General features: G+C 41.8%; 4 protein-coding genes and 1 long non-coding RNA gene across 13 annotated transcripts; 3 read left to right on the top strand and 2 right to left on the bottom strand.

Moving 5' to 3' along the window:
* Positions 1–755: 755 nt before the first annotated feature.
* LOC114865579 (sodium-dependent neutral amino acid transporter B(0)AT1-like) lies at positions 756–7,708 on the top strand. The gene is made up of 12 exons (XM_029166822.3): positions 756–1,267; positions 2,022–2,162; positions 2,250–2,387; positions 2,460–2,641; positions 2,755–2,865; positions 3,129–3,241; positions 3,325–3,453; positions 3,539–3,695; positions 3,781–3,985; positions 4,070–4,229; positions 4,737–4,899; positions 5,063–7,708. The coding sequence occupies exons 1-12, from the start codon at positions 1,069–1,071 to the stop codon at positions 5,279–5,281; spliced, it is 1,917 nt and encodes a 638-aa protein (XP_029022655.1). The 5' UTR covers positions 756–1,068; the 3' UTR covers positions 5,282–7,708.
* Positions 3,436–7,869, bottom strand: LOC121202586 (uncharacterized). Of its 2 annotated transcripts, none has more exons than XR_008696113.1 (3): positions 7,731–7,869; positions 5,096–5,190; positions 3,436–3,573 (listed from the first exon to the last, which is right to left on the bottom strand). It is a non-coding gene; the product is annotated as an uncharacterized LOC121202586 (long non-coding RNA). The 2 variants fall into 2 exon arrangements; XR_005898331.2 differs by having other exon boundaries at positions 7,718–7,828.
* Positions 7,728–14,217, top strand: LOC114865580 (sodium-dependent neutral amino acid transporter B(0)AT1-like). Of its 2 annotated transcripts, XM_029166823.2 has the most exons (12): positions 7,728–7,982; positions 9,451–9,591; positions 9,671–9,808; positions 9,904–10,085; positions 10,159–10,269; positions 10,354–10,466; positions 10,547–10,675; positions 10,787–10,946; positions 11,030–11,234; positions 11,333–11,492; positions 11,704–11,866; positions 11,964–14,217. In XM_029166823.2, exons 1-12 carry the CDS (start codon positions 7,784–7,786, stop codon positions 12,135–12,137), a joined length of 1,875 nt encoding a protein of 624 aa, XP_029022656.1. In that variant the 5' UTR covers positions 7,728–7,783; the 3' UTR covers positions 12,138–14,217. The 2 variants fall into 2 exon arrangements, with proteins under 2 accessions (XP_029022656.1, XP_055368834.1); XM_055512859.1 differs by lacking the exons at positions 11,333–11,492; positions 11,964–14,217 and having other exon boundaries at positions 11,704–11,843.
* Positions 14,218–14,337: 120 nt separating this feature from the next.
* slc6a18 (solute carrier family 6 member 18) lies at positions 14,338–19,728 on the top strand. Its single transcript, XM_029166825.3, has 12 exons — positions 14,338–14,776; positions 16,274–16,414; positions 16,531–16,668; positions 17,083–17,264; positions 17,360–17,470; positions 17,564–17,676; positions 17,755–17,883; positions 17,989–18,145; positions 18,249–18,453; positions 18,537–18,696; positions 18,929–19,091; positions 19,295–19,728. Exons 1-12 carry the CDS (start codon positions 14,635–14,637, stop codon positions 19,511–19,513), a joined length of 1,860 nt encoding a protein of 619 aa, XP_029022658.1. The 5' UTR covers positions 14,338–14,634; the 3' UTR covers positions 19,514–19,728.
* A 301-nt stretch (positions 19,729–20,029) lies between these two features.
* tert (telomerase reverse transcriptase) lies at positions 20,030–26,596 on the bottom strand. Of its 7 annotated transcripts, XM_029166819.3 has the most exons (17): positions 26,305–26,596; positions 25,645–25,836; positions 24,531–25,554; positions 24,252–24,441; positions 24,028–24,181; positions 23,758–23,925; positions 23,457–23,618; positions 23,279–23,380; positions 23,107–23,192; positions 22,858–22,974; positions 22,697–22,768; positions 22,303–22,488; positions 21,907–22,033; positions 21,526–21,587; positions 21,107–21,243; positions 20,878–21,015; positions 20,030–20,361 (listed from the first exon to the last, which is right to left on the bottom strand). In XM_029166819.3, exons 1-17 carry the CDS (start codon positions 26,563–26,565, stop codon positions 20,258–20,260), a joined length of 3,282 nt encoding a protein of 1,093 aa, XP_029022652.1. In that variant the 5' UTR covers positions 26,566–26,596; the 3' UTR covers positions 20,030–20,257. The 7 variants fall into 7 exon arrangements, with proteins under 7 accessions (XP_029022652.1, XP_029022650.1, XP_029022651.1 ...); XM_029166817.3 differs by having other exon boundaries at positions 24,531–25,836; XM_029166818.3 differs by having other exon boundaries at positions 21,107–21,231; positions 24,531–25,836; positions 26,305–26,595.
* Positions 26,597–26,658: the final 62 nt, after the last annotated feature.

Genomic DNA, 26,658 nt, shown 5'->3' with positions numbered 1-26,658 from the left:
ACGGTACAGTTGGTATTTTTATGGTGAGACATCAGTATTTATAGTGAAACAGCTCTCATACTTAACAGTGGTAAGATCAAAGCTTCATAATTGATCTAAAAAATGAATGAATGTAAAGAATACAAACATGAATTTTTGTTGTCGCTGGTATTTATAATTTATTCTGAGCAGAGATATCACATCAGTGATGCAATCACTGTCACCCACCTTAACCAACTTACGTCAGCTGGATATGCAGGCGTCCTGTTGCCACCAGCTCATGTTCCCTCAAGGTGTGATAGCCTTGGTCATGCTGATACTAAGATCCTTAAATTAGGCCTGGATATAACAGCTACATGGACACCTGCCTGCCTCTAGTTAATGATTGCAGTCGAAAGAAGCACTGATAAGATTTGGAGGACTTACAGTGAATCCTCTCTGAACTGCCCAACTATCGCACATTACAAGAATAAGTCTACAAGAAAACCACTGTGGTGAAGCCCCCTGATATTTCCACACGGAATATGATAAATAACCTTAATGCAGCCACGCTTTGATGATGCCTACGTGTGAGAGCTAGTCATGTCTGTACAATCTGAATTGGCATACAGTGTATGCAAGCACAATAAAGCCCAAGGACTTGAAAGGGATTGGCCGCATAGTTAAGATAAGATTTGCTAAAAAGTATTTTGCTGCTTTTGTATAAAGTTACTTATTAAAGAGTTTCTCTTATTGACATTAATCAAGTTTTCTGTTTTTACGATGTCTTGTTATTTCCTGCATCACACGTTGCGGCTTTTACAACCTCATGAATAACAAATGCATCAGTCAGGAACGGGCTGAAGATGGCACCCCTTGTGATGTATTAAACATTATCAAGAAGGCTGGACCCTTTTCCTTTACTCTTGCTGACTTGACACAATACGACACAGACTATAACGACTAACGTAGCTGTGGGATGTCACAGTACACACCTCAGCATCCCTTGGACTGGAGGCAGAAGAGCCGGGGTCGCCAGAGAATTGGCTGCAGGGGAAACAACAGCCACCTTTTATAGATTTATACAACCGCCGTTTATAATAACCAACCATGAAGCTGAAGTTACCGAACCCAGGACTGGACGACAGGATCCCCTCCCATGAGGATTTAGAACGGATGGAAACGGAGGAGGCTGGAGACAGGCCCAAATGGGACAACAAAGCCCAGTACCTGCTCACCTGCGTGGGCTTCTGCGTGGGGCTCGGCAACGTCTGGAGGTTCCCCTACCTGTGTCAGAGCCACGGAGGAGGTAAGAAGGGACACGGGTACATGTACCTGCGTTAGATATTGGCGTCCTCACATTGGAGATCTAAACCTACGACTGTGTGCCCCCCCCACACACACACCATAGCACCCTTCGGAGCAAACCTGGGAATGCATTTGATCCATGTCTCCATCAATGTTTGCTTTTCCAATAAAATGGAAAATATTTGTGTAGCACATGACATCAGACTCGATATATTAAATGCTGTGTAAGATTACTCAACAAGCTGAATGAGGCTCAGCTCGAATCAGGGTAGCTTATATGTTGCAAGATATATTTTTGATAGAAAGCTTTCAAGATACAAAAATCTCAATACCAAATAGCTTGAAGGTGGTTTGTGAGCGAAATGTATAATGTCTTTATTTACAACTGTATGATAAATACAGCTGTAACTGTATGATAAATACTGTTGTAAATAAAGACATTATACAATTCGCTCACAAACCACCTTCAAGCAGTATATAAATGTATATGAATTAACTTATTATTTGCATCATATTATTAGTAACTCACTATTTGCTGAGATTGAGTTGTAGAAAAGTGTCGTGAAATTGTGTTTTTACTAAAGCAAGTTCTTTAGAGAATAGTTCTATTGGTATAAAATGTTATTATTAACTTCAGTGCTACATATCTGGATTTGAAAACGTGATTCTTGTTTCTTCTCTATCTTCTGAAAAATACACTTACAAATTGATGCTGGCTGTTTCTCACATTAATTGCTTGAATACTACGCTTGCAGGAGCGTTTATGATTCCGTTCCTCATTCTCCTGGTTCTTGAGGGGATCCCACTGCTGCACCTGGAGTTCGCCATCGGGCAGCGACTGAGGAAAGGCAGCGTGGGAGTGTGGCGCTCCATCAATCCCCACATGACCGGGCTTGGTGGGTACAGTGTGCGTCTCTTTGTCCAGATGGTCTTTCCACCACCTACAGTATATATATCTTTTAAATCCTTTTATTTTGTCACAGGCATCGCTTCCTTGCTGGTCTCCTTTCTGGTGGGGATGTACTACAACACCATCATGGCCTGGATCATGTGGTACCTCTTCAATTCCTTCCAGGATCCGCTGCCTTGGAGCCAGTGTCCCCTCAACACTAACAAGACAGGTACGGTTTGACTTTGTCTGTCAAGATAACACTGAGCACAGGAAGAAAGACTAAATCCTCCTTCTTTTGCAGGGGTGGTGGAGGAGTGTGCACGGAGCAGCACCGTCGACTACTTCTTTTACAGGGAGACTCTGAACATTTCGACCGCTATCGACGAGCCTGGAGACCTGCAGTGGTGGATGGTGCTAGTCCTGGTGGCTGCCTGGACTGTGCTCTATGTCTGCTGCATCCGGGGAATCGAGACCACTGGAAAGGTCTGAACGTCAGGCTGCAACTATTCCAATATGCTCGTGATACAACAGGCACGGTGTATAAGTACAAATACTCCGGTGTATCTGTGGCTGATTGTCAAACTACACCTTCTCAGGCCGTGTACATCACTTCCACTCTGCCGTATCTCGTCCTCACCATCTTCCTCATCAGAGGACTGACCCTCAAAGGCTCCGTAGAGGGAATCAAGTTCCTCTTCACACCAGATGTAAGCGCTGTTGCAACACATCAACCAAATAAATGGACTGTAATGAAGGTTTCTGGTCGAAGCTTTGATCAGTCGAATGCTGATAGCAGCTGATAGTGAAGCTGATACTGTATCATTGTATTGTCAAACAATCATCAATGGACAGACCAGTTGTATTGTCAATGGATTTAGTGGTTTATTACTTATTATATAATGTACCATGGAAAATCAGACAGGCAACTACTGTACCAACAACTGCACATCATTATTTACTTTTACTGTAGGTGAATGAATTAATGAATCCAGCGACCTGGTTGGATGCAGGTGCTCAGGTTTTCTACTCCTTCTCCTTGGCTTTTGGAGGTCTCATCTCCTTCTCCAGTTACAACTCAGTTCAGTGAGTAAAAGTCCTAACGCAGCCACACAGGAAGCCCTTCCACGCTTCTCCTCACACGGGCTTTCCTCATCATCGTCTTGCAGCAACAACTGTGAGCAGGACGCCGTGGTCATCTCCATCATCAACGGCTGCACCTCGGTGTACTCCGCCACAGTCATCTACTCCATCATCGGCTTCAGGGCCACGCAGAACTACGACGACTGCATGGGAGAGTGAGTGTCATGCCGGCCGGAGACCAAAAGATGAATGTGATGAGCTGTGACGAACTGAACTCATCTCCATGGGCTGTTTTTGTAGCAACATACTGAAGCTGATGAACACCTTCAACTATCCTGAAAACAACATCACCGAAAGCAATTACCACGACGTGCTGGGCCAGCTCAACCAGACAAGCCCAGACATCATCCAAGAGTTACAACTACAGACGTGTGACTTGAAGACTTTCCTCAGTCAGGTCAGAAATTAAATCAATTCAGTTTAGTCTCAAAGAATGGATCCCCGAGGGTGATCGATTTAAATGTGGGCATTGACTCTTTCAGGGTGTGGAGGGAACAGGGTTGGCTTTCATCGTGTTCACAGAGGCTATCATCAAGATGCCCATCTCTCCCCTCTGGGCAGTGCTCTTCTTCATCATGCTCTTCTGTCTCGGCCTCTCAACTATGTTTGGAAACATTGAGGGAGTGGTGGTTCCTTTGCAAGACCTCAAAGTCTTGCCCAGAACCTGGCCCAAAGAAGTTGTGTGTGGTAATTACTGATATTCGAGTACTATAACCTACATTTCCACCTCCAGCTCCAAATATGTGAGTGTGACCAGTTTGATTTCCACAGGTCTGACCTGTCTGGTCTCTTTCGCCTTTGGGCTCATTTTTGCCCTGCGCTCTGGAAACTATTGGCTGGCTCTTTTTGACAACTTCGCTGGCTCCATCCCTCTACTAGTCATCGGATTTTGTGAAATGATTGTTGTGATCTACGTCTATGGTGTAGACAGGTGAGTCTCAGTCTTCTATCGGCTGTGCAGCCACTAGTTCTGTGTGTACGTGAATATTATTTTATGCTGCATCTTCTCACTGCCGTCATTGTGAGCATGTGATCACACTTGCATTTAGTGTTTACTATAGGTCTTTCCGGGTCATTGCACATTATTGAAATAAAGCAGGAAGTAATCAGCACATTACAGTTTGACCTTGGAACAGAGATAATGCCTCTCAATCACCACAGGAGAGATCGTTTGTTTTGTACAAACTAGCGAGTTTATAATAAGGAATCGAAAATATGTCAAATATGTTAAAAAGGTGCATAATGTCTATATTGTTTTTTTTAGGCAATGATAAGTTATATTCCTGTAAAGTACAGTTTTAACCTGCTGAGCCCAGATTATTAGATACACAGTTTCCTCTATTTACTGCCAGTAACTAATAAAAGTGCAGGGTTGTGTTTTATGGAGGCTTTCGTACACTCCGAGCTAATGTGTCCTCCTTTTATTGCGTCTAACCAGGTTTAACAAGGACATTGAGTTTATGATTGGCCACAAGCCTAATCTATTCTGGCAAGTAACGTGGAGAGTGGTCAGCCCACTCATCATGGTCTTCATTCTGATTTTCTACTTTGTCACCGAAGTCACAAAAGAAATTACTTATTTGGTCTGGGATCAGGAGGCGGTAAGTATTTACCCGCCCCCCACAAAAAACAATCTCAAATATTTGCTGATGGTCAAAAGTCTATTATGGTTTTTTTTCAAATTTATGATGGTTAATCACACGTTTGTCACCTCAGACCTAATGGTGCTGTAAATTGTGACATTCTCTTTGACTCTGGCCACAGGAGAGCTTCCCCACCCTTGACCCACGTCCTTACCCTTCCTGGACCTACGTAATCGTCTTCATCTTGGCTGGAATCCCCAGTTTGGTCGTCCCAGCAGTCGCCCTCTTTAAATTCATTCAGAGGAAATGCTGTAGCAAAAAGGAGCACAGAGACGACACAGTGGACACGATCTTTGCCAAAATACAAATGAGTGACAAAGATAAGGAATCTTTAGGATAGGAAGGTTTTATTTTATAATACTAAAATAAGTGCATATGTATGAATGACCTTTTTATTACTTGTATATTAGTTTCTTGCTTTTTCTTCCTCATGACTGTAGAGTGATAGTGAAAAGCACCAGAGTGGCCTTGTGGCTTTAAAGACAGAACCTTAAAACCCAGTTTCCACATGTTTGGTATAATGTAAAAAAATATAAATTAATTTAATGTTATATAATACTGTTATATGCTCAGCACTTACACTCGGGAAAACTAGAGATATTAAAATGTCTTTTATATGCAATATTATCTAAGCAACATTTGCAATGCAGGACTTAAAGAGATTACAAAAGGCCAGAGCTACAATTACATTTCTCAACTGTGAACTTCATTTTTCCTCAGTAGCACAACTGGTCCTTGGTTTGTGAAGCCTAAAAGCAGGTTGAATATATTACTCATTGATAGCACCGAGAGAGAAGAATTAAAGCGTCATCAGTTAAGAGTAATGATTAGCGATGAGTACTAGGGCTTCTGGAGTAATGGCTAACCTGAAGAGTGATGCATTCTACTGTCAGGATATAACGTGTTAACCAATGATGACCACTTTCTTGGAACGCTACATGCAGTATTGAGCCTGACTGTTTCTAATACTTGTACATTTGAAAGGAATAATTGGTTCGTTTGTTCATGTCAGGCAGGCTACAAACAAATAAATGCAAAACAACGCCAACGAAGAATATTTATACAGTATATATAGTTATATTTTGTTGGAACAACTGAAACCTAAAACCTTCTAAAGTCTTGTACATGTATAGAGTAAATTGCATAAACTTGGCCTTTGACCCTTTTATGTGACAAACCTGTTCATAGTTAATACCTAACTACTCTACTGGTAATTACTCTTATCAGCATTGTTCTTTTTTTAACATACATACAGCACAGCACTGCCCCCACTTTCCATAGCTTATATAGAGCTACCTTATCAAGCACAGTACTGTGCCAACTGTCCCATAGCTCATATAGTGTTACCTTATCAAACATGTACTTATATCAGCATCTTAAAGGGCAAAAGATGAGCAAAGTGACACAGTTTGAGATTTAGAGACTTCATTTACAGACGGAAAAGGCCACTTCCTAAATTACCTCTGAGCAACTAAGATGCTCTGCTATGACTTTAGACTAGTAAGGTCCTTACTGTATGTCTAACATTGCCATGGTAATACAACATTACAACATTAAAAATCAGGGTAACCTGAGTTAAAGGCAACAAAACATGAGCTAGAAATAGGGAATGATAAAGAAATGACAAACGTCCTCTCTAAATGTATTGGCAGGGTAAAACAAATAGGCTCGTCAACTATACTAAGTCTGTATCTGCCTCAGTATAGATGTACTGTAGTATGACTATTAACGCTGCTGTCATCTTTAGGCGCAGATGAGATTCCGATTCCGTAAGCTCCTCTCTGGGTGATAACTTCTGCAGTCTATATTTTTCCACTGTCCTCCCTCCACCTCCCAGGCTTGCTCAACATGTTGCACAACATGCACTGATTACTGTATGGTTCTAAAGTAGGTTTCTCTCTGGTGATTTAGCTGGATGAAATGATCTGTAACAAGCTGATTTTACCTGCTACCTGCATATCAGAGATTAAACCCCCTCAGAGTTTTGCCCACTTGTCTGAGTGATTGCTCTGGAATTATTTTATTGGGCATACTTGTAAACAAAAAGACAGTGATGGTTTAAAAATTAGATTCTGACACACTTCAAGATCAGACATTATATAATATTCTGGGACCTACTTCAGGACCCGTATCAGGTGATCTGTGTTCAGTCATGAGATCCAGTGAACTAGCCGAACCATTAGTGATGAGGTACAGCTGGAGTCTCTGGGGGTCTCTGGGACAGCTGCCCGTTTAGTAATCCAGTCTGTGGTATGTGATCTGTAATTTAAAGCTTATGTGCGCACACAGTATGATCCGTTACTACAATGGATGGATTTCACCAGATGAAAAAGTAGGTCAGTCTCAGCCTGATGTAAGTAGACGAATGCAAAACTCCGTCAGATTGTAGAAAACCCAGATTTACTGTAAGAAATTATTTAACTTAATTGTAATAAGTCAGGCTACATTTGCTTTTATCTGAATAAATGTAAGTTATAGTTATAGTTATAAGTGAGCAAAAGTGACAACGTTGTTCTAGACGTCTCTGTAGTTGTCTGGTCAATCTCCAGGTGTTCCTCTAATCAGCGGCATGAGCTCTAAAGTTAACGGCCGATCTGTGGACCTTTTATTCAACAGTCCTCTTCACATGATCCCCTGTTAAAATATTCTTGGAGCAACAACTGTCACCAAGACTGGGGGTATAAAAATAGAGGTATAGAGTGTGCAGAAGCTAATCTTGTCTGCACCAGATACTGTAAAAGAGCAAAAACATGTCTCAACATTGCAGAGTGCATACCCTAAGCCCTCACTTTGACTTGGATGGGCGATAGGATCCACGTCTCTGCTTCAGCGGAGCCTCAACATGAAACTGCTCGTTTCCAACCCGGGGCTGGATCTACGGATCCCGAACTATGAAGATCTGGAGAGGATGGAGAAGGAGGAGGCCAGTGACAGGCCCAAGTGGGACAACAAATCCCAGTACATCCTGACCTGTGTGGGTTTCTGCATTGGGATCGGCAATGTGTGGCGTTTCCCTTACTTGTGTCAAACTCATGGCGGAGGTGAGCTAAGATGAAACTGGTAAAAATAATCAGCTTATGAGTTTATATATCTAACAGGCCACATTTTTTCTAATTTACTATGGTTTATTCAAGCTTGTATCTAATGTCCAGCTCATGGATAAGTGGGAAATGCTCCCATGTTTGTAACTTGAGAGTGATCACCTAGTTGGAGAGCAGAGGAGGTCACCACATAACAGGAAAGATATAGAATAGGATACAGCTTTTAATTTGCTGATGGAATTTTATGTGACATACAATTAAATAATATATATTTAATTAAAATAATCATTGATCCCCAAGATTCAGATCAGTTTTCCAGCTGCAATTACCTGCACGTTTAAGCTGTGAACATGAATAATGAGTGATTTATAAAACTGAAACCAAAACACAAACGCAGCAACATTTGAAGCGAGTGTGTGATGGCAAAAGTAAAAAAACAAAAAAAAACAAGCCAGTCTCCAGCTTTTTCTGTCAGCTTGTGCGCTAATGTTACACTAAACATCTTAAAATAGTTAGAAGAGTTGCCAGAAGTTTCCAGGAAGCCGAGACTGCGACAGATAATTTATGTCAACTTTTATGTTGTGCTATTTTCTGCCTGTAGCGATGGAAACCTTAGGATGTTACTCAGTCCATCAAAGCGTATATGGTTGAAACAATGAAACTATCATTATTGATAATTGATAATAATACAGTACACATGATGCTGGAAACACAGCAGGTCAAAAAAATCCAAGATTATACATCAGCATTCAAGCAGCATGTATTATTTTTATTATACAAATAAGTTCCTCAAAGCACGCAGACTCCTTCTTGTTTTGAGCACTCAAGCAAATCAGAGAAAAAAAGCATTCAGAGCCAGGTTGGACCAATCAAATTATAAGGGTGTACTGTATATATGTCAAATCATTTGTAGAGTTTGACATTAAAACTGTGATGTGGCTATAGATCAGGAAAACAGAAACATTGTGAATTTTTTTTCAGGGCACAGCGGTTTCAGTCTGGAAACACTAGCAGTTTAGTTGGTTGTTTAGTCAAACTGAGTACTTGGACAAAAAGTAGCTTAGTAGGTCAACCAGGAGGATGACAAACTCAATAACTCTGCCTTTACCTAAATGCCAAATCAACAGCTTCGGTTTGGCTGTGGAGTTAGTACTAAGGGACTTTAAAAGCTTCAGGAAAGACATGGCTTAATCAGACAAGCAATGCACTGCTTACTGTATGCCCTAGCACATGCCATCCCTATGGTAAAGCATGGCAGGAACAGATGAAACCTAACACTGGGAGATGGTTCAGCTTCCAACAATGACCTGAAGCAAGCAAGCAACAATGTAGTGAATGTGCCTACACATCCCAACACAGCACAGGTGCTACTACTGTACACAGTTCTGCCCTAGGGGCTTGTTTGAGAGGTTTGTCTCATCTATTACGGGTCAACATGCAAAAAGTAAAGTCTGTGTATATGTTCTAGGTGCTTTTTTGATTCCCTACCTGATTCTGCTGGTGCTCGAGGGGATGCCTCTACTGCTGCTGGAGTTCGCCATCGGCCAGCGGCTTAGAAAAGGCAGCGTGGGGGTGTGGAGGACCATCAGCCCTTATCTGACCGGTATAGGTAAGCGTAAGCTGCGACCAAGTCGCCCATGAAAACGTCTCCTGTGAGTGTGATTTCGGCTCATGATGCTGTCCCACAGGTATCTCTTCCATGATGGTGTCCTTTCTAATCGGGCTGTACTACAACACCTTAATAGCCTGGATCATGTGGTATCTCTTCAATTCCTTTCAAGACCCGCTGCCTTGGACTCAGTGTCCTCTTGCTGACAATGGAACAGGTATTGACTTAGCCAAACATGTACATATGCATGCGAATGTAGCAGTAGCTCTTTACTCATGATTAATATTTACAGAGGACTTTCTCTGTCTGCAGAATATGTCCCCGAGTGTCAACAGAGCTCTACTGTGGATTATTATTTTTACAGAGTGAGTCTGAATAGTTCAGCCTCTATATCGGAGTCCGGCGGACTCCACTGGCCTGTAGTCGTGAGCCTGCTGGCTGCCTGGTCAGTCATCTGTATCTGCTACATACGGGGCATCAGAACTTCAGGCAAGGTTTGTTGAATTTCCTGTACGTAAATCACCTTAAATGTCATTAGCCGTGTTTAATATCTTGTCATGACCCCAGGCAGTGTACGTGACCGCCATCCTGCCGTACATAGTGCTGGCTATCTTCCTGATCAGAGGACTGACTCTTAAAGGCGCCCTCAGTGGACTAGAGTTCCTCTTCACACCGAATGTATGGTCTTCTTCTTCTGTAACAAACAATAACACAACGGTGCACAATAACACAATCTGAGCCGACTGTGACACGGTCTTTCAGGTCGACGAGCTGATGAAGCCAACAACTTGGCTGGATGCGGGTGCCCAGGTGTTTTACGCCTTCAGCATCGCATGGGGAGGCCTCATCTCTTTCTCAAGTTACAACCCTGTCCAGTAAGACACAGATTTTAAAGTCATTATAGCCACAGTCAAAAGAAACCTGGCCTAAACATCTTCCTTGCCTTTTCCCCCAGCAACAACTGCTTGCAAGACGCTGTGATCCTGTCTGCTGTGACGGGCTTCACCTCAGTCTATGCCGCCACGGTCACCTACACCATCATTGGCTTCAGGGCCACAGAGAAATATGACAACTGTGTCAGTGGGTAAGTATTCACAGTATGTGGCCATGAAGATTAGGCTAGTCCCTTAAGTCCTTAATGTTCCAATTTAATACTATGCAATTTACTTCCTAATCCGGCACACTTTGTTCCTAGAAACATCATGACGTTATTAAATACATTTGATCTTCCATTTGAAGAGAACATCACTGAGAGTAACTATGAAGCAGTGCTTGATCGCCTCAACAGCACCTACCCAGATATTGTTCATGGATTAGACATCAAAACGTGCGACTTGCAGAACCTACTCAGTGAGGTAACCGTACAGTATATTAAAGAATCTAAGATTCATGAGCTAATGTTCTTTAACTTGCTCTAATCCTCCTTGTGTTTGCTCAGGGAGTGGAGGGAACAGGTCTGGCCTTTATTGTGTTTACAGAAGCCATCACTAAAATGCCTGGCGCTCCAGCCTGGTCTGTCCTCTTCTTCATCATGCTTCTCTGCCTGGGCTTGTCAACCCTATTCGGAAACATTGAAGGAGTGGTGGTCCCCTTGAAAGACCTAAAGATGTTTCCTCATAGATGGCCTCAGGAAGCCCTAACTGGTATTTTCTATACTGCAGCCAAAGATAAACCCGTTGCCAGGCACCTATATTAGTGGCCTCCTCCAACAAAATCTATCCCGTTACTGCATGTGTCTCAGGAACAACGTGTGTCGTCGCCTTCATCATCTCCCTCCTGTTCGCGCAGCAGTCAGGGATTTATTGGGTAACGCTCTTTGACAACTTCGCCGGATCCGTTCCCCTGCTAACCACCGGCCTGTTTGAGATGATTGCAGTTGTTTACTTCTATGGCATAGACAGGTTGGTGCACAGCACAGTGTAAATAGTAGAATTACCTCATTAGCCTTGAGTTCTATTCTAGGAAAATAAGTACAGAGGGGTACAGTATGGTTACTGCAGCCACTTTGCTCTACAGACGTCCCCGTAGCATTTAGCTTACTAATTTAGTATTATATAATATTAACATTCACATTGTATTAAAACCTGTAACTTAAGGCCTTTCATGTGGCAGATTCTACGAGGACTTGGAGTTCATGATCGGATACAAGCCCTCTATCTTCTGGAGAGTTTCATGGAGGTTTGTCAGTCCGCTAATCATCCTGGTCATCTTAGTTTTCTACCTGGTGACCCAAACACAAGAGGATCTCAACTATTTAGTCTGGGACATGAATTCTGTAAGAACCCTAACTCTGTGGTCTAAACACCCGTTATGCTTATGGATTCCCCCCAGCCTGCTACACCTGTCTTCACTGTATGTCCTGTGCTTTACAGGAGGAGTTCCCGTCTCTGACATCTGTGCCATATCCTTCATGGATCAGCGTGGTCATCTTACTTTTAGCAGGTGTCCCCAGTCTGGTCGTCCCTGTGTATGCGTTATGTCGGCTGGTCCTCGTTTGCTGCAAGAAAAAGAACGTACCCACAGTACAAATGAGTGAAATCTCTTAAAGTGATTGAAACATAATCAAATACAACAAAATGCATGAATATTTAATTTGTTGTATTGCTCTGATTAGAAGGTATATCCTGTAGTTGTTTTTTTCTAATTTTATTACTAACCTAGCAATTATACATTTTAGCTGTTTTTTTTTATTAGAGGCAAAATCTTTACTGTATAGTTTCCATCTACAGCTGTTATATATAGCATTTATATATAGCATAAATAGTACATCGGTACAATACTACAGTACATGTATGTACACCCATGTTGCATTCTCCAAAATTAGAAATGAGCAGGTGCTCAGGTCTGTTTTTTTTGGACCAAACCTGCTACAGACACACACATACATGAAATAACCATTCATACAATAATTAGTACCAAGTGGACATAGTTATGACAGAAGTCAGGTAATCAAAACATGAGGTGGCAGGACCAAAGTCACCAAATACACTTTGACCCTGATGTGATGCTGGTCATTTATTAAGCAAGGTGTGGACCGGAGGCTTGTCTCCAGTAAAAATGTAGTCAAGTCTGAATCTCATGCCTTTAACCACTTCCTTATCAGGGACAAGCTTTAATGAGGGAATCACCTCATTTTGCTGAGATAAGGCCACAAAGCCAAATTCCACAAGAATCTACAATAGGGGAGATGGAGCGCATCCATCTGTCCTGGAGAAATAAAATAAAACTTAAACAGAAACACTACAAAATCTTACTTAAAAACCTTAAATACTCAAAGGGACCTCAAAACAAGGAATTAAGCTGAACTAGCAAATGGGTCAGCAAGGAAGACATACACAATAATTGTGTTGTTATGTTTATATTTCCTTTAGAAATATCTGCACATTTCCTGTGTGAAACTGCTACATCTAACAAGCATGTATATTATGTTCATGCAGTAAGATTCCTAATTAAGTATGTTAACTACAGGCACAACTCAAGCCTAGTCGAAAAATAACTGTAAACCTGCATCTGGTCCTCACAAGGAAGGCAAAGTCCTTGTGTGTGAAAGAAAGTGAAATAGGTTTTTTTGTACCATCATGAGTAAGAGAGCTACTATATATACATGTCGTTCTGTTTAATCTTTTATCACAACCATCACAACTAAACGCTCAGCTACAGTACAAGCCTTCATCCAGGCCTAACCATCGTCTTTACCTCAAACAATCACGTGATCCCGCACCTCATGGGGACCAGATGCTGGTTTCCCACAAGGAAACGTGAACTTCAAAATGTGAGCATGTAACCAGGTAGTGATCCCAGCAATGTGAGTAATACATGAGTGCTGATGATGTGCAGCGTTTTGCAGATTTGCATTACCACCACGAGGTGGCAGAAGAACTACATGGAGTCGTCAATCACACAAAATCCTCTGCATATTCACTCCAGCACTGCTTGAGTTTATATTTATTCTGCCTTTAAGGTCAGGTGCCCATAGGCTATAGCTACAGTACAGCAGGCACAGTATCTGTATGTAAAATCATTCCTCCTGTTCATGGTGGTCTTATCCCTTCCTATTGTGTTTTTTTTTTGCTAAATGTGAACATCGGATTTGTTTGTGACAGGTGCAGTATCAAACATAAGCTCATAATTCTTCCTTTTTTTATATTAACTGAGCGTTAGTTAGGATTTGCTCTAACACATGTTTTTCCACTAAGAACAAGGTCAACCTGCATGTTCAACAATGCAAACAGTAACCAGCTATTGGGTAACTCTACATCAAGCACTTCAGAAGCAATTCAGCTCCTGCAGAGACGACCTTAATCCTCAGCAAACCAAACAACCCAGCTTGGAGTTATTGATTCAAGGATTCAAGGAAGAGCAGGGTGACTTTCGATGACAGTAATAGCAAAGAAACAAGGACATGATGAGTTTATCATTACTGAGTTATAGTTTTATTTCTTTTTTTAATCTGTACATAAACAAAAAACACTGGGTCAGATGCTACAGTATGTTTTATCTTCCTTTAATACACTGAATTTAGATAATCTCAAAACATCTAAAAACCTCAAACAGGAATCCCATAAAGTACATTTCCTGTATGTCTAAAGTTGAATTGATTAAATAAAACTGTATCTTGGCACCTGGCGGAGCTGTATTGATTTTATTGTACTATTCATTTATTTTATCTATAAATTTATGGCTTACAGTATCACTCTCCTATTTAAACAGAAAGGGTTTCACCATAAAATCATAACAACTGACATCGTCTATCGCTGTGGGGACTTGAATATAAAGGCTGCATCCCAGATTTAAACCGCAACTGATAGGACATTCAAGTGCACTAGGTAAACACTCCCTACTAGGGAGTCAGACAGTAGACGAGAAAGGTGCACTGGACATCACTTCAACCAAACCAACTAAGGCAGTACTTCTACTGTACTATTACAGCAGAGATCGGGAGACGTTTGGACTAAATTAAACATTGCCTAAACTCCTACTTTCTGAAGTATCAGATAGAATTTACAGAACTGGGATTGTGCAAAGAAGGTTTGTCAACTGAGGATGGGCGAAGCAAAACCCTCTGAGGTGGAGGAGCGACCCAAGTGGGACAACAAGGTTCAGTACCTGTTGACCTGTATTGGCTTTGCAGTGGGACTTGGAAATGTTTGGCGCTTTCCTTACCTGTGTCAAATTTATGGAGGAGGTGAGTGGCTACACGTTAATTTATTTATTTGTTACTAATTGAAGTAAGAAATTAAAGTGAAGAAATTAAACTGACTAAACTGTTCAAAAATATTGTGAATATTATATTTGAGATATTGACATTGTTTGTTATTTGTTGTTTAGTTATCAACAGTATCAAGTTCAGTAGGGCTTCAATGTGTGGTTTTGTTTTTATTTTTTGTCATGATTGATGGTGCATTGATGGCCAGGGAAATGCATTAGCTAATGACTTTTTAGATTTTCTACTTAACAATACTACGTTTTCCTTGCGAAACAGATATTTAAAGATTATTACAAATCCTTGGTAGCGGCTTTGTTTCTGTCCCGAGTTCTGTTGTTATACTTCCTCATAGTTCAGTCACACATCTTGAGCTCCACAGCCACAGATGTCAGGGTAAGGGTTAACCTGAGCAAACAGCCAAATCTGGTGAATGTGTAAAGGCTCTATCGACTATCGACATATTGACTCTGAGGTTTCCACAGGCGGTGTCTGGGACACGGCTCAGCCTTTGTTTAGCCTTGCTTGGTACTGTGCTGGTCATCTTTTTGCATATTTATCCTATATAGGGCACATCCAGTGATTGGTGGGGATGTTAATTTTGTTTTTTTGTAGTAAATAACTTTTACAAAAGTGTAAGGAAATATCGCAGAATGGCCTACCAGTCTCATACTGTAAATGTGTTTTCAATTTTTGACACTGCTAAACTCATTCACAGAACTGAAAAAATATACATTCTGGGTGTTAATGATTCAGCCACTGTTTTTGTTGCTTAGATTTGAGCATATTTGCACAATGACTTGGGTTAATTTCTTCACACTTTCCTCTACACAATGTCCCTCAGGCACACTGTAAATCATCAGCAGCGATTTGGTGAATTCCTTTAACCTAAATTAACTTTTAGATAAAGTTTTGCTCAAGTTGTCACTAAATTAAGTTTCACTAAATTAAGTTTAGATCTAATTAAGTTCCTATTTCCATGAATTTAAATGGCTGAGAACATTTAATCCTGCAATATGAAACTTGTGACACAGGATTTGATATCAATCCACCAACAACATCAAACAATCAATATCTGTGTCAGTGGCACCATGAACAAGATATCTCCTTGCACAAATATGTCTTACAAAATGTTTTCAATTGGATAAGTTATAAACATTTAAATAATAAATAAGCGCCTCACATTTAAATAATAAGTTTGATTTTACAGTGTAGGCTGCTATACAGTAAATGTGTACCGGTAGTTTTCTGTAGCCTCCGACAGTTTCAAACAGCTATGAATGTTTAACAAACAACAGGAGTTGACAAATCATTGCCTGATACTATATATCGATTGACTGAAGGCTCTGCCTTTAAAAGAACTCATTACAGCGGACTTAAGACAACGGTAGTTCTTTATAGACGATTAGCAGATGATCTAGACACAGATAATTATGCCGACGTGTAACTGTGAGTTAAAAATTTACTTCTTGCCATCAGGTGCATTCCTTATTCCCTACCTCATAGCGCTGGTGTTCGAGGGCCTCCCCCTGCTCTACCTGGAGCTGGCTATTGGACAGAGGCTCCGCATGGGCAGCATCGGCGTCTGGAATGCTATCTCACCACTGCTGGGAGGAGTCGGTGGGTAACCTACCATTGTTGCATAAATATGAAATATTAGAAGTGATGGACATAATTTATTTTCCACATTTTTGTGGATTGAAAGGTTTATTATGGGGGGCATTTTTTTTATTTAGGTATTGCTTCAATGATTGTGTCATTCCTGGTGGGTATTTTCTACAACACCATTCTGGCCTGGGTTCTCTGGTACTTCTTCCACTCATTCCAAAACCCCCTGCCGTGGAGTTATTGTCCTCTCAATGAAAGCCTCACAGGTAACAACAAAATACATCTACTTTATCTGTCACTATAGCTGCTCTCAATACATCTATTGCCTGCACATCAGCAGTCAAAATGGAATGAGGTGTGTTTCATACTGCATAATGTGAACTAATGTAGGTTTAACCCTGGCTTACTCACACTTTCTTTTACTATTTTATTGTTAATGAATATGGAATAAAATCTAAATGTTATTTTCAGATCTTAGATTTATATATCAGTGATATTAATAATATAGTGTAGTGCTTTACCCAGAATCCAGTTACTCTGTGTGGAAGTCAAGAGTTTATTTTATTTCTATAACAAAATCGAACACATTTTTGAACCTGAGGACACAGACTATTTAAATAGAAAGCCTTAAAAGTTAAACATTTCCACATTACAAATGTTGCGCTTGTATATTATTACAGAATATAACGTGGAGTGTGAAAAGAGCACTTCCGTGAATTACTTCTGGTACCGTGAGACCCTGAACATCACACCTAACATAGAGACGAGTGGCTCCCTGCAGTGGTGGATGGTCGTCTGTCTGGCCAGCGCCTGGTGTGTGGTCTACATCTGCTTCATCAAAGGCATTGAGTCCATGGGAAAGGTCGGTTTATCTACAAGACACTAAATGTAAATCAATGCTGGGAAAATAAGACATAAAACAGTTCATGAGGGCTCCACTGTGTGTCTGCATGTCAGGCTGTGTACGTCACAGCCACCTTCCCTTATCTGGTACTGACCATCTTCCTGATCCGAGGCCTCACTCTGCCTGGAGCCACTGACGGACTAATCTACCTCTTCACTCCTGATGTGAGTTTGACCACGCCTTGCTAACACAGCTGATGTAGCATTGCACTGCGTTTCACGAACACGATGACCTGATGGTCTTCATGCTGTCCTCAGTGGGAGATACTGAAGAACCCCCAGGTGTGGCTGGACGCTGCAACCCAGATCTTCTTCTCTTTGTCGGTGGCCTTTGGAGGTCTTATAGCCTTCTCCAGCTACAATTCAGAAAGGTACTGTAGAAACTAAAACTCTTCAGTAAGCTCTGTTTAAATATGGGCGGATCTGTTACACTTTTCTGTGTCTTTTAGAAACAACTGTGAGAGGGACGCTGTTTTAGTGGGAGTAATAAACAGCGCCACGTCTCTGTACGCCTCCATTCCAATCTTCTCTATTCTGGGATTTAAAGCTACCACTGCCTACAACTCCTGTTTACAAGAGTATGTACAGTATACTGAAAGCATTGGACCAGAAGCCTTTATAGCTACACTTTCAAAAGTATTTTCAATATCAGTAAGGAATATTTGTTGGTTTGTCGTCTACAGAAACATCTTGGTTTTGACCAACCACTTTGAGATTTCAGATCAAAACATAACATTAGACAACTACAAGCAGTGGTTTAAGTATCTGAATGAAACTCACTATGAGGCGGTGACCAGTTTGCAACTGAAGTCCTGTGACCTGCAGACATTCCTTGACCAGGTAAAACGTCCAAATGAATGTTTTCTTCCTGCCGTCCTTCCCAGATTGCAGCAGATTGCTGGACGTGCTCCTTATCTTTCTGCTTCCCTTTCATCCCTCTCAGAGCGCTTCAGGTACCGGCCTGGCTTTTATTGTCTTCACAGAAGCCGTCAAAGAGATGCCAGCCTCACAGATATGGGCCATATTGTTCTTCGTCATGCTCTTCTGCCTCGGTCTGTCCTCCATGTTTGGCAACATTGAGGGAGTCCTCACACCCATTCGCGACCTCAAAATGGTTCCCAAGTGGATGCCTAATGAAGTTTTAACAGGTACTGTAACAACGCGCCATCTTAAATTGTCCGGACATGGTTGGAAAGGATCTCTCTGTAAAACAATTGTTCTCTATTTTTAGGGCTCGTCTGCCTAGTATCCTTTCTGACAGCTCTCATCTTCACCCTGGGTTCTGGGAACTACTGGGTGGAGGTCTTCAATGGCTATGTGGGCTCTGTGCCTCTCCTTATTATTGCCTTTTTTGAGATTACTGCGGTCATTTATATCCGTGGAATGAAAAAGTAAATTTTTCCAATATTATTTAATATACAAATGCACTTTTTTACTATTGTGACACTCCTTTCTGACAGCTTGGACTGAAAAAAAGTGATATTACTGTATAACACTAGGTGCAATTAATGCTAGAGTCCCTGTTTACAATTACACTGTACTTTACTTCATTAGGTGGGCAGTGGTAAAATTTAAATCTGAATTTGTTCAGCAGTTCCTCTGATCCCTTGTTTCCTCTCATAGCTTCAGTGAAGATTTATATTTTATGACTGGGAGGAGGCCCAACATCTTTTGGAAAGCCTGCTGGATGGTGATTAGCCCTGTAATGCTCCTGGTGGTGCTGATTGCCTATGTGGTCATCCAAGCACAGCAACACCCCAGCTACCCTGCATGGAACCCAGATTACGTAAGCAACTGGGGTGTCAATGAGCAGCTATAACTAACATATTAATAATTACAAACAGAAGATTTTCTTCTGGCAATGAATAAATAAACTGGTAAATAAACTGGAGATTAACTGGTAATGCAGTCATCCATGAACCCCAGTGTCAGTGGTTGTACTTCACACCTGGCTACATGAAGTATTAATTTATGTCTCTCCTTTTTTAGGACCTATTCCCCCAAACTGAACAGACGCCATACCCAGACTGGGTCTTTGCCATTATCGTCCTTCTCTGCCTAGTCCCTGTTATTCCCATCCCTCTGGTGGCTCTCTACAAACTCATCCGCCGTGCCATTAGGAAGCCCTCGGCTCGCGCTGACCCGAACCCCTACTGCAATGATGGCTTTGAAATCGAAACACATGTAGTGGTCAGAAGAAGATCTTAGGAAGTTTTGCAAATAACAAAATGAACTTAGTTCCTGATGTGAATGGAACATCCAGACAAGTGACACTGCTTCACCCTAATTCAACAGCAGTAGGCATATGCAGTACCACTGAACTGCAATGTAGATGTCTGTTGATTTGTGAAGTTTACATTTATTTGGACAGACATATGACAACTCACACTTGTTTACCAAGTAATAAAACTGCATTTGTTTAAGCGTAAAATCTTTTCATTTGGGCAGCGCAGAAGAGCCAGAGTAACATACAGAGCTAAATTGTTTTGTAGAAACCGTAACAGGACGTACTCAGAAACTGTAACAGCTTATGTTATGCAATTTCTCTGAACTACTTTCTATATACATAATTATTTCAAAGGTTGACACATCATTTCTCAATTGTGGAAAGCTACCGCATGCAGTAAATCAAAGTCCAGAGAGGTAAACAAGCCGTGAGGCATAATAGGGCTAAGTGTGGCAGCAGAATGATTTTCAATTACGCATCTTTTCCGAGAGAGAGTGTGTTGTTTTATATGGAGCGTTTATTGCTACGGTTTATGGCTCCGCTCTCCACGCAGCTTTTCTAACACGCACAAAAAAGGTGACTCTCTAGGTGGAGATGAGCAAAGAAAAGTCTCATCACGGAGACAAACTGAAAAGTCCCCATATAAACATACACACAGTACCCCTCAGAGCCTGAAGGTTTCCTCAGTCGCTTAAGCCTGCAAATGGACCTTGTGTACAAGAAGTCTACATCTGGATAGCCAAGAAGTCGAGTGGCGTCCTTGGGTTAGTGGCCTGTTGCACCCTGGCCAACCTAAGATCTCCCAGACGTCGTTCCAGACTGCGCTTCCCTGTCATAAGAGAGAGGATCAGCAGAGAGAGGATTTTTTGGGCAGTACCTTACTGTATAAGCTAACACAGCAATCAAAGACCTTTTGTAAAGTTTTAAAGTTCTGTAAATTGTAGATGGAGGATTGTGTTATTGTTTCATTGTCTATATTTGTGGGGTTGGGTTCACAAAGATAGCGCTGATGCAGGCCAGTGTTTAATGTGTTTTTGTCAGGTGACAGTCTATTTGTTTTTGCACACTCCTACAATTTCTTGGCTTAGCGCATCAAGTTTAATGACCCGGTGTTTATGATGCGGATGTGAGGTGGAAATTTGGCCGCAAACCGCTTGTGTTTCAACCTGACGTGATGTCTTTATTGCACATCTACAATGCAAGAAAACAACCAATATATGAACAGTGTAAGAAGCACAGCGAGGCAGTATAAACAACAGTACTGAGGTTTGGTTTGACCAGTGTTTCCACAATATATTCTGTATATCAGTATGATTTACTTTACTTTTTTCTTTGGGGTACATACGTTTGTGCAGATGTGGAAGCAGATCCTTATAGAGAGGACGGTGCTGTGACAGCACCAGCAAGAAGGATAAACAGAAAATGAGCTCTACTGCTTCATACTGCAAAATGCCTGTCTGAGCCTTACTGCCTAAAATCAACCCTGGTTAAGAGAAAGACAACACATTTAGTTAGATATGAACTTAGTGTATTTTATATTTGACTTTTACCAGATGTGTGAGAGGGAACTTTGCCTTTGTTGCTGAGCCTGATGAGCTGATTGGCGTACTCGGCCATGTCCCATATCATCCGGAGGAAATAGGCGGGATTCTTCGCAGCTGTCTGGCCAAAGAGCAAGCTCTGGGCACACACATGGAACCTGAAGAAAAAGCTAAATAAATGAAAGACAATATGGAGGGCAGCTCTGCCTGTTCACATATTTACACTATAACAATCAAGTTAACCGGTTCTTAGCTAAGGATGTCAGCCTATCTTTATTTTAATATCCTTAATATCCTTTCAGGCCTGTTTATCAAGTCACTGCCAGTGTGAGTATACAACAGTAAAGTGACATTTATGGTTTAGGTTTTTTATGTTGGGCAAATTCCTAATAACATATTTAATCTGGTTGAGTCAGACACATGAATAGTTAAAAAGTAGTCACTATCTTCACCTGCATGCATGAAGCAGAACCAGCTTGTAAATGTTTTTGTAGACCGCTTCAACAGAATTGGTCTGAGAAGGAAAAGACATGCATTATTAAATTAAACATGAAATTACGGCATAAGCTGGCCTAACACTTTAAAACATTTTAAATGGAGTACTGTTTAAAATGAAGCTCTTATTTTTACATAGTCATTATTGTTAGAAGTGCAGGTACAGTACATAGACTATACACAATGTATACACATGTACATGCAGCTAATGTACAGTATTTTTATTTTGGTTCTTGTATGTGCACAGAAAAAATATAGATAATAACAAGGTTAATGTCTTGCGTGTTATCTATCGGCAGCAATTAAGAGTTTAACAACCAAAAACCACAGGTCCCGACCTTCAGGTCCAAGAACAGGGCATGGCATTTGAGCCTTAGGATAGCCATCAGTTTCCTCCTCATTTGCTGCCCAGCTGAGTGGAAAGAGCCCAAAGTAAGACTGTAGCGCAGAGACAGGCCTGCATAGCTAAGTGGAAAAGTGAAAATAAACTCTTTGAATTCATTACAGAAGAACAAACATTCCAAGATGAGATGTAGAACATTTTAATCAGCGGCATTTATCATCCATGACAGACTCAGCTGTTTACGATAAAGTACAAAGTACAGCATGCAAGTGTTTACTGCAACTCGGCTTACGAGCAACCATAAAAACAGACACTGCCCAATAACTTCTCGTAACGAGCATCTTGTAGGCAACAATTCTCAGAAGCAATTACCACTGACAGGACGCCTTACCTGGAATAGTCTTTGTGGACGTCAAGTGAGTGCGTGTGCAGCAGCAGCCCACACCAGGGGAAAAGGCAGTGAAGGGGCAGCACACGAATGCCAGGACACGAACCCACACCGGACACTTCAAAGTTGACCACCACCTTCTGTGGGTTTACCACCAGGCCATACTGTGGTACCCCAGCAAGCAAGATCCTAAACAGTCCATTAACAAACAAAATGCTTTACTGCATTGCTACCATCTGAGCAACTCTAAATAATAATTAACTAATTTAATTATCTAAAGTTTTGAAATCTTGATATTCATTTAAGATAAAAATTGCTGTTTTTAGTTGTCATGTTTGGGAAAGAACCTGTGTCACATCAAGAGTGTCAAAGTGATTGTGAAGTGTGAGTGACATACTTTAGAAAGCTCTGTGCTTCATGCAGCTCTGGGGTGATCAAGAGGAAGTCATCCACCAGTCTCATCAAACACCTAAAGGAGACACAGTGAGTGAAAGATGAAGACAGACTGCTTCTCAGATGCTGGTAGCTGTGACTGAAATACAGATATGTGTGCAGCACCCTCTGTTTTTACTGATGTCTTTGAACAGAATATTTTCCATGTGTCCATAGCAAAGACAGCAGAGCAGACTAGAGACAACAGATCCCTGAGGAATTCCTCTGCACTGACGATATGTTCTGCAACATGTAGAAGTAAAGACAGATATAATTTCTGTTTACAATATAGAAAGTATTGGTCTCAAATGCTGATTTGATTTTACTGACAGACAATAAAAAATAATAAATAAATGATCATATTTCATCACATACTTTTTCCCAAACTGGACAACACTGTCCGTCAGCATTTGGGTGAAGAACTGCAGTGCCTGTTTGCCATGAAGATCTGAGCTGAAATGCTGGAAGAAATAAAAACATTTAAATTGTGAATGGCATCTGCAGAAATAAAATGATCAAAATGTACATTTATGGATGCAAATCTGACCTGCTCTACCAGTATGGCGTGATGAACCTTGCCCTTTTTCTGTAGTGATGTCACAAACCCTTTCATGTTGGTTGATCGCATGTTGTCGTCCAGGAAATCAGCCTACGTTACCAAAAGCAAGTGTCAGACATATACTGTACACATCACATCAGCCATCTGTCAATGGGTCAGTGAGCACCTGTCTAACAAAAGACTTTTTTAGGCCCTCATGTGAATCAGACCAAATCTTGGCATAGCGGCGGATGGTCAAAAGTTCATCCTGGACAGGTGACAGGGCCTGACGGATGACCTCAATGAGTCTGTCATGAGGTAGACTCTCATAGGCTCCACTGACATCCACCTTAATCACAGGAAAACACTGAATTGTTTTCCCGTTGAAAATTAAACAAAACGGTGGAAACATGTATTGTGTGTATTAAGCCTGGCACTGCACAACCCCCCCAATGTTATGTAGACCATTAAGTGTGGACAAAAATAACCTTAACAAAGTAGAGGGTTTGAGGCTTCTCCTTCTGGGCTGGAGCCAGAGAGTACAGCACCCTGTGGATATCGGTCATCCCCCACACTGTGGAGCCCAGGAGAGATGGATTCGAACGCACACAGGCCCTAAGAATATCCAACAAATCCCGCACACGCCCAAGGTGGACCTGCAAAGAAAAAGAAATGTCCCAGAACACCAGAACATAATTTACACAATAGGAATTAGTCAATATTAGTAAGACCGTAGTATATTAATAGTAGTACAGTACCCTTGTTTTGCTATCCCCTCCTATAACTCGTGTGATAGGCCTCATGCCGTCTGTTTTGGGAATGAAGCGAAGGCGGGAGATGACTGTGGCTTTGGAAAGGGATGATATCTCACCTGGAGTCAGTTCAACCATTTGACCCTTAGAGATGTGACTTCTAAATTAAAAAAAAGTTGTTTTGTTTCATGACTAAGAATATACTTTTGCATGTGTTTTTTTCAGTGTACCTGAAGGCCAGCTCTTGTAGTTTGGCCCAGACTTCCTGCCTGTAGAATCTAAGAGCGTTCTTCTGGCCCACACTCTCAGTGACATAGAAACAAGCTCTGACAAGACTGACAACATAGCCATCCAGCAGCCAGGCTAGAAACTGACCCAAGATCTGTGTCCGGTACGAGCGTTCACTGGGAGGACACGGGCCTGAGGTTGAGAATAGATTTATTTAACTTAAAGTTGGCAAAACTCAAGTAGCAGAGGTAAAAGAATTACCATCAATCTGGCAATCATACCTGTCTTACTGATCTTCAACCACTCACAGTCATTCACTTTCACCTTCCACATCAGCTCAGCCAATGAGAGCCTCTCAAACTTCCCACTGCGCAAGAAGCCCCTGACCCTGACAAAGAAATGTAGTCGGTTACAGTCTGAGCCCCACAGCTCCTGAGGGATCACGGCCAAGAGGCACTCCCTGACAAAGAGGTACACCCGGTGGGGCGAACAGTGTTGAGACAAGAGAGGGCTCAATTCTTCCTGTGCTGGATTTCTCTCCTCCAATACTGGACACATTCTCTGTAGTATTGTGTTGTAAGGACATCCCCTGTGTCTCTGTAACAGCTGACTGAACAGTGGGACCATGTTAAAAAAGCGTCGGGGGAGTCTTTTTGGCTTCCTCTCTAGTCCATTCAGAAAGGCCAACCCTTCAAAGAAGACTAGTCGCACCAGATCTCGCCCTTGTAGCCTTTTGGACCCATCAGTACTCTTTCTCTTCCTGTTGAGAAGGAAACCGCGCATTCCCCTTCCTCCATAGAGAAGTCCCAGGGTACGGATAAAACACTGTGCAGGAGGTAAAGGAGGGAAAACACCTGACCTCCAACTAGGTCCTCCCTCCAAAGCAGGCATGGCAGTTTGCATTTCAACTGACTGTTTAGAATCACTCCCAACATGTTCCACAGGTTTTATAGAAAATGTCGGTTCCACGGGTAAATGCTGTTCTTCCTCCACTGGTTCACAACAAACTACTTGAACGTCCCTCGTGGGATCTTGCTGTCCTACCCGTCTCTTTTTTCTTGAACAAGTCCTGACCTCCTCTTCATTCTTATCAGGTTCTCTCTTTCTTTTCCCCCTTATTGTTATTTTATCTTTTCTCTTCCTTTTCTTTCTGAGAGGGGACTGCTCAACTCTGTGTGTCCTTTTTAATCGTTGATGTCTTCCAAACTTTCCATCACTGTTCAGCGTCCTGGAACGAGGCTGGAGACAAAACCCAGTGGAGGCAGTAGTCATGGAAACCCTGTCATACAAGGGAGCACCACACACCTGAAAAACACATGACGGTGGGACAGCCACAAACACAGAGCAGCTTTCCAACAGGTAACGCGTGATGTCTGTGCCAAGCCGTAATGTGACCTTTTTCCACAAGTCGCTGCCATGGACGTAGGCAGCACTTTGAGTTATTTCTCCTTGGAACTTGAAGTGGTCTGCATCCCGCTCCTCCTGTGCCAAGGACAGAAAATTATAGCCATGTGCCAGGACGTTTCTCTTTCTCTTCCGCTTCAAGCTGTTGAGAATGAACGCCAGGAGCTCAGGCAGGGTGCAGATCTGTTAAGAATGTAAAACAAATCTCATGATACGAGAGACAGTGACAGTGCAGATAACCCGATTTGGTTAACAACTGTCAAGTTTCATAAAAAAGAATATTTTGAACCCAGTTTGCTTAAAGCAAGAATCCCCAATCTCTAAATCCTATCAAGACGAAAGATAAAGTGATTTGTTTTATTAATGTTTATATTAAGCAGTTGTAGCAGAACTCATTTGTTACTTTTTATCGTTGTTACACCAATGACTTTTGAAGAACACCAGATGACCTTTGGAGGTGTGAAAATCAGGTAAAGCGCGTAGTGTATCTAAGTTTTTAATTAATATGGCACTTAAAGTGTAACTTGTTCCTCTAGTGAGCCGAGGCCTAACAGCCGTTAGCTGACAGCTAGCATTAGCTAGCTGAGCAGTACAGCGGTTTTCCAGGAGGCTGAGGAAATGACGAGTCTTGTTTATTTTGGGGGGACTCACGTGGTTACAGCTCGGCACTTGCTGTAGCTCCTTGTCAAAGCAGACAAAAACTCCTCGAACGAATGATTTGAAGCGGTTTGTGTCTGACTGCTCGATGAGCACGGCTCTCTGTCCTTCTCTGAATACGACGCTGTCCGCAAACTCCTCCAGAGTCTGTATGTGCCGATAAAGTGACCGCAAGATGTCGAGCACACCAGACAGATCCGTCGTAGACATGCTGTCTTTATTGACTATAAAGAAGCAGTTCGGGCGTTCTAACATCCCGCTTCAGTGTCAGCCTATGAGAGACCTGCTTATTTAAATATCCAATCAGATGGCCTCATACTGCAGGTTACAGTTGGCCAATAGCGAACA

Source organism: Betta splendens, chromosome 11, assembly GCF_900634795.4.
Source record: "Betta splendens chromosome 11, fBetSpl5.4, whole genome shotgun sequence".
In the NCBI taxonomy this organism is placed as follows: domain Eukaryota; kingdom Metazoa; phylum Chordata; class Actinopteri; order Anabantiformes; family Osphronemidae; genus Betta; species Betta splendens.
Note: the sequence above shows the minus strand (reverse complement) of the source record. Positions and strands in the feature narration are given on the sequence as shown.

Excerpts from the sequence above, each read along its gene's own strand:
- LOC114865579 (XM_029166822.3), top strand. The coding sequence starts at position 1,069 with ATGAAGCTGAAGTTACCGAACCCAGGACTGGACGACAGGATCCCCTCC. Across the intron at positions 3,454-3,538 it reads TACGACGACTGCATGGGAGA|CAACATACTGAAGCTGATGA; the intron begins GTGAGTGTCATG and ends CTGTTTTTGTAG. Across the intron at positions 3,696-3,780 it reads TGAAGACTTTCCTCAGTCAG|GGTGTGGAGGGAACAGGGTT; the intron begins GTCAGAAATTAA and ends TGACTCTTTCAG.
- LOC114865580 (XM_029166823.2), top strand. The coding sequence starts at position 7,784 with ATGAAACTGCTCGTTTCCAACCCGGGGCTGGATCTACGGATCCCGAAC. Across the intron at positions 10,467-10,546 it reads TCAAGTTACAACCCTGTCCA|CAACAACTGCTTGCAAGACG; the intron begins GTAAGACACAGA and ends CTTTTCCCCCAG. Across the intron at positions 11,235-11,332 it reads GCCTCAGGAAGCCCTAACTG|GAACAACGTGTGTCGTCGCC; the intron begins GTATTTTCTATA and ends CATGTGTCTCAG.
- slc6a18 (XM_029166825.3), top strand. The coding sequence starts at position 14,635 with ATGGGCGAAGCAAAACCCTCTGAGGTGGAGGAGCGACCCAAGTGGGAC. Across the intron at positions 17,265-17,359 it reads GCATTGAGTCCATGGGAAAG|GCTGTGTACGTCACAGCCAC; the intron begins GTCGGTTTATCT and ends TCTGCATGTCAG. Across the intron at positions 18,454-18,536 it reads GCCTAATGAAGTTTTAACAG|GGCTCGTCTGCCTAGTATCC; the intron begins GTACTGTAACAA and ends CTCTATTTTTAG.
- tert (XM_029166817.3), bottom strand. The coding sequence starts at position 26,565 with ATGTTAGAACGCCCGAACTGCTTCTTTATAGTCAATAAAGACAGCATG. Across the intron at positions 24,442-24,530 it reads GTTGAAGATCAGTAAGACAG|GCCCGTGTCCTCCCAGTGAA; the intron begins GTATGATTGCCA and ends TCTCAACCTCAG. Across the intron at positions 23,381-23,456 it reads AAAAGTCTTTTGTTAGACAG|GCTGATTTCCTGGACGACAA; the intron begins GTGCTCACTGAC and ends TTGGTAACGTAG.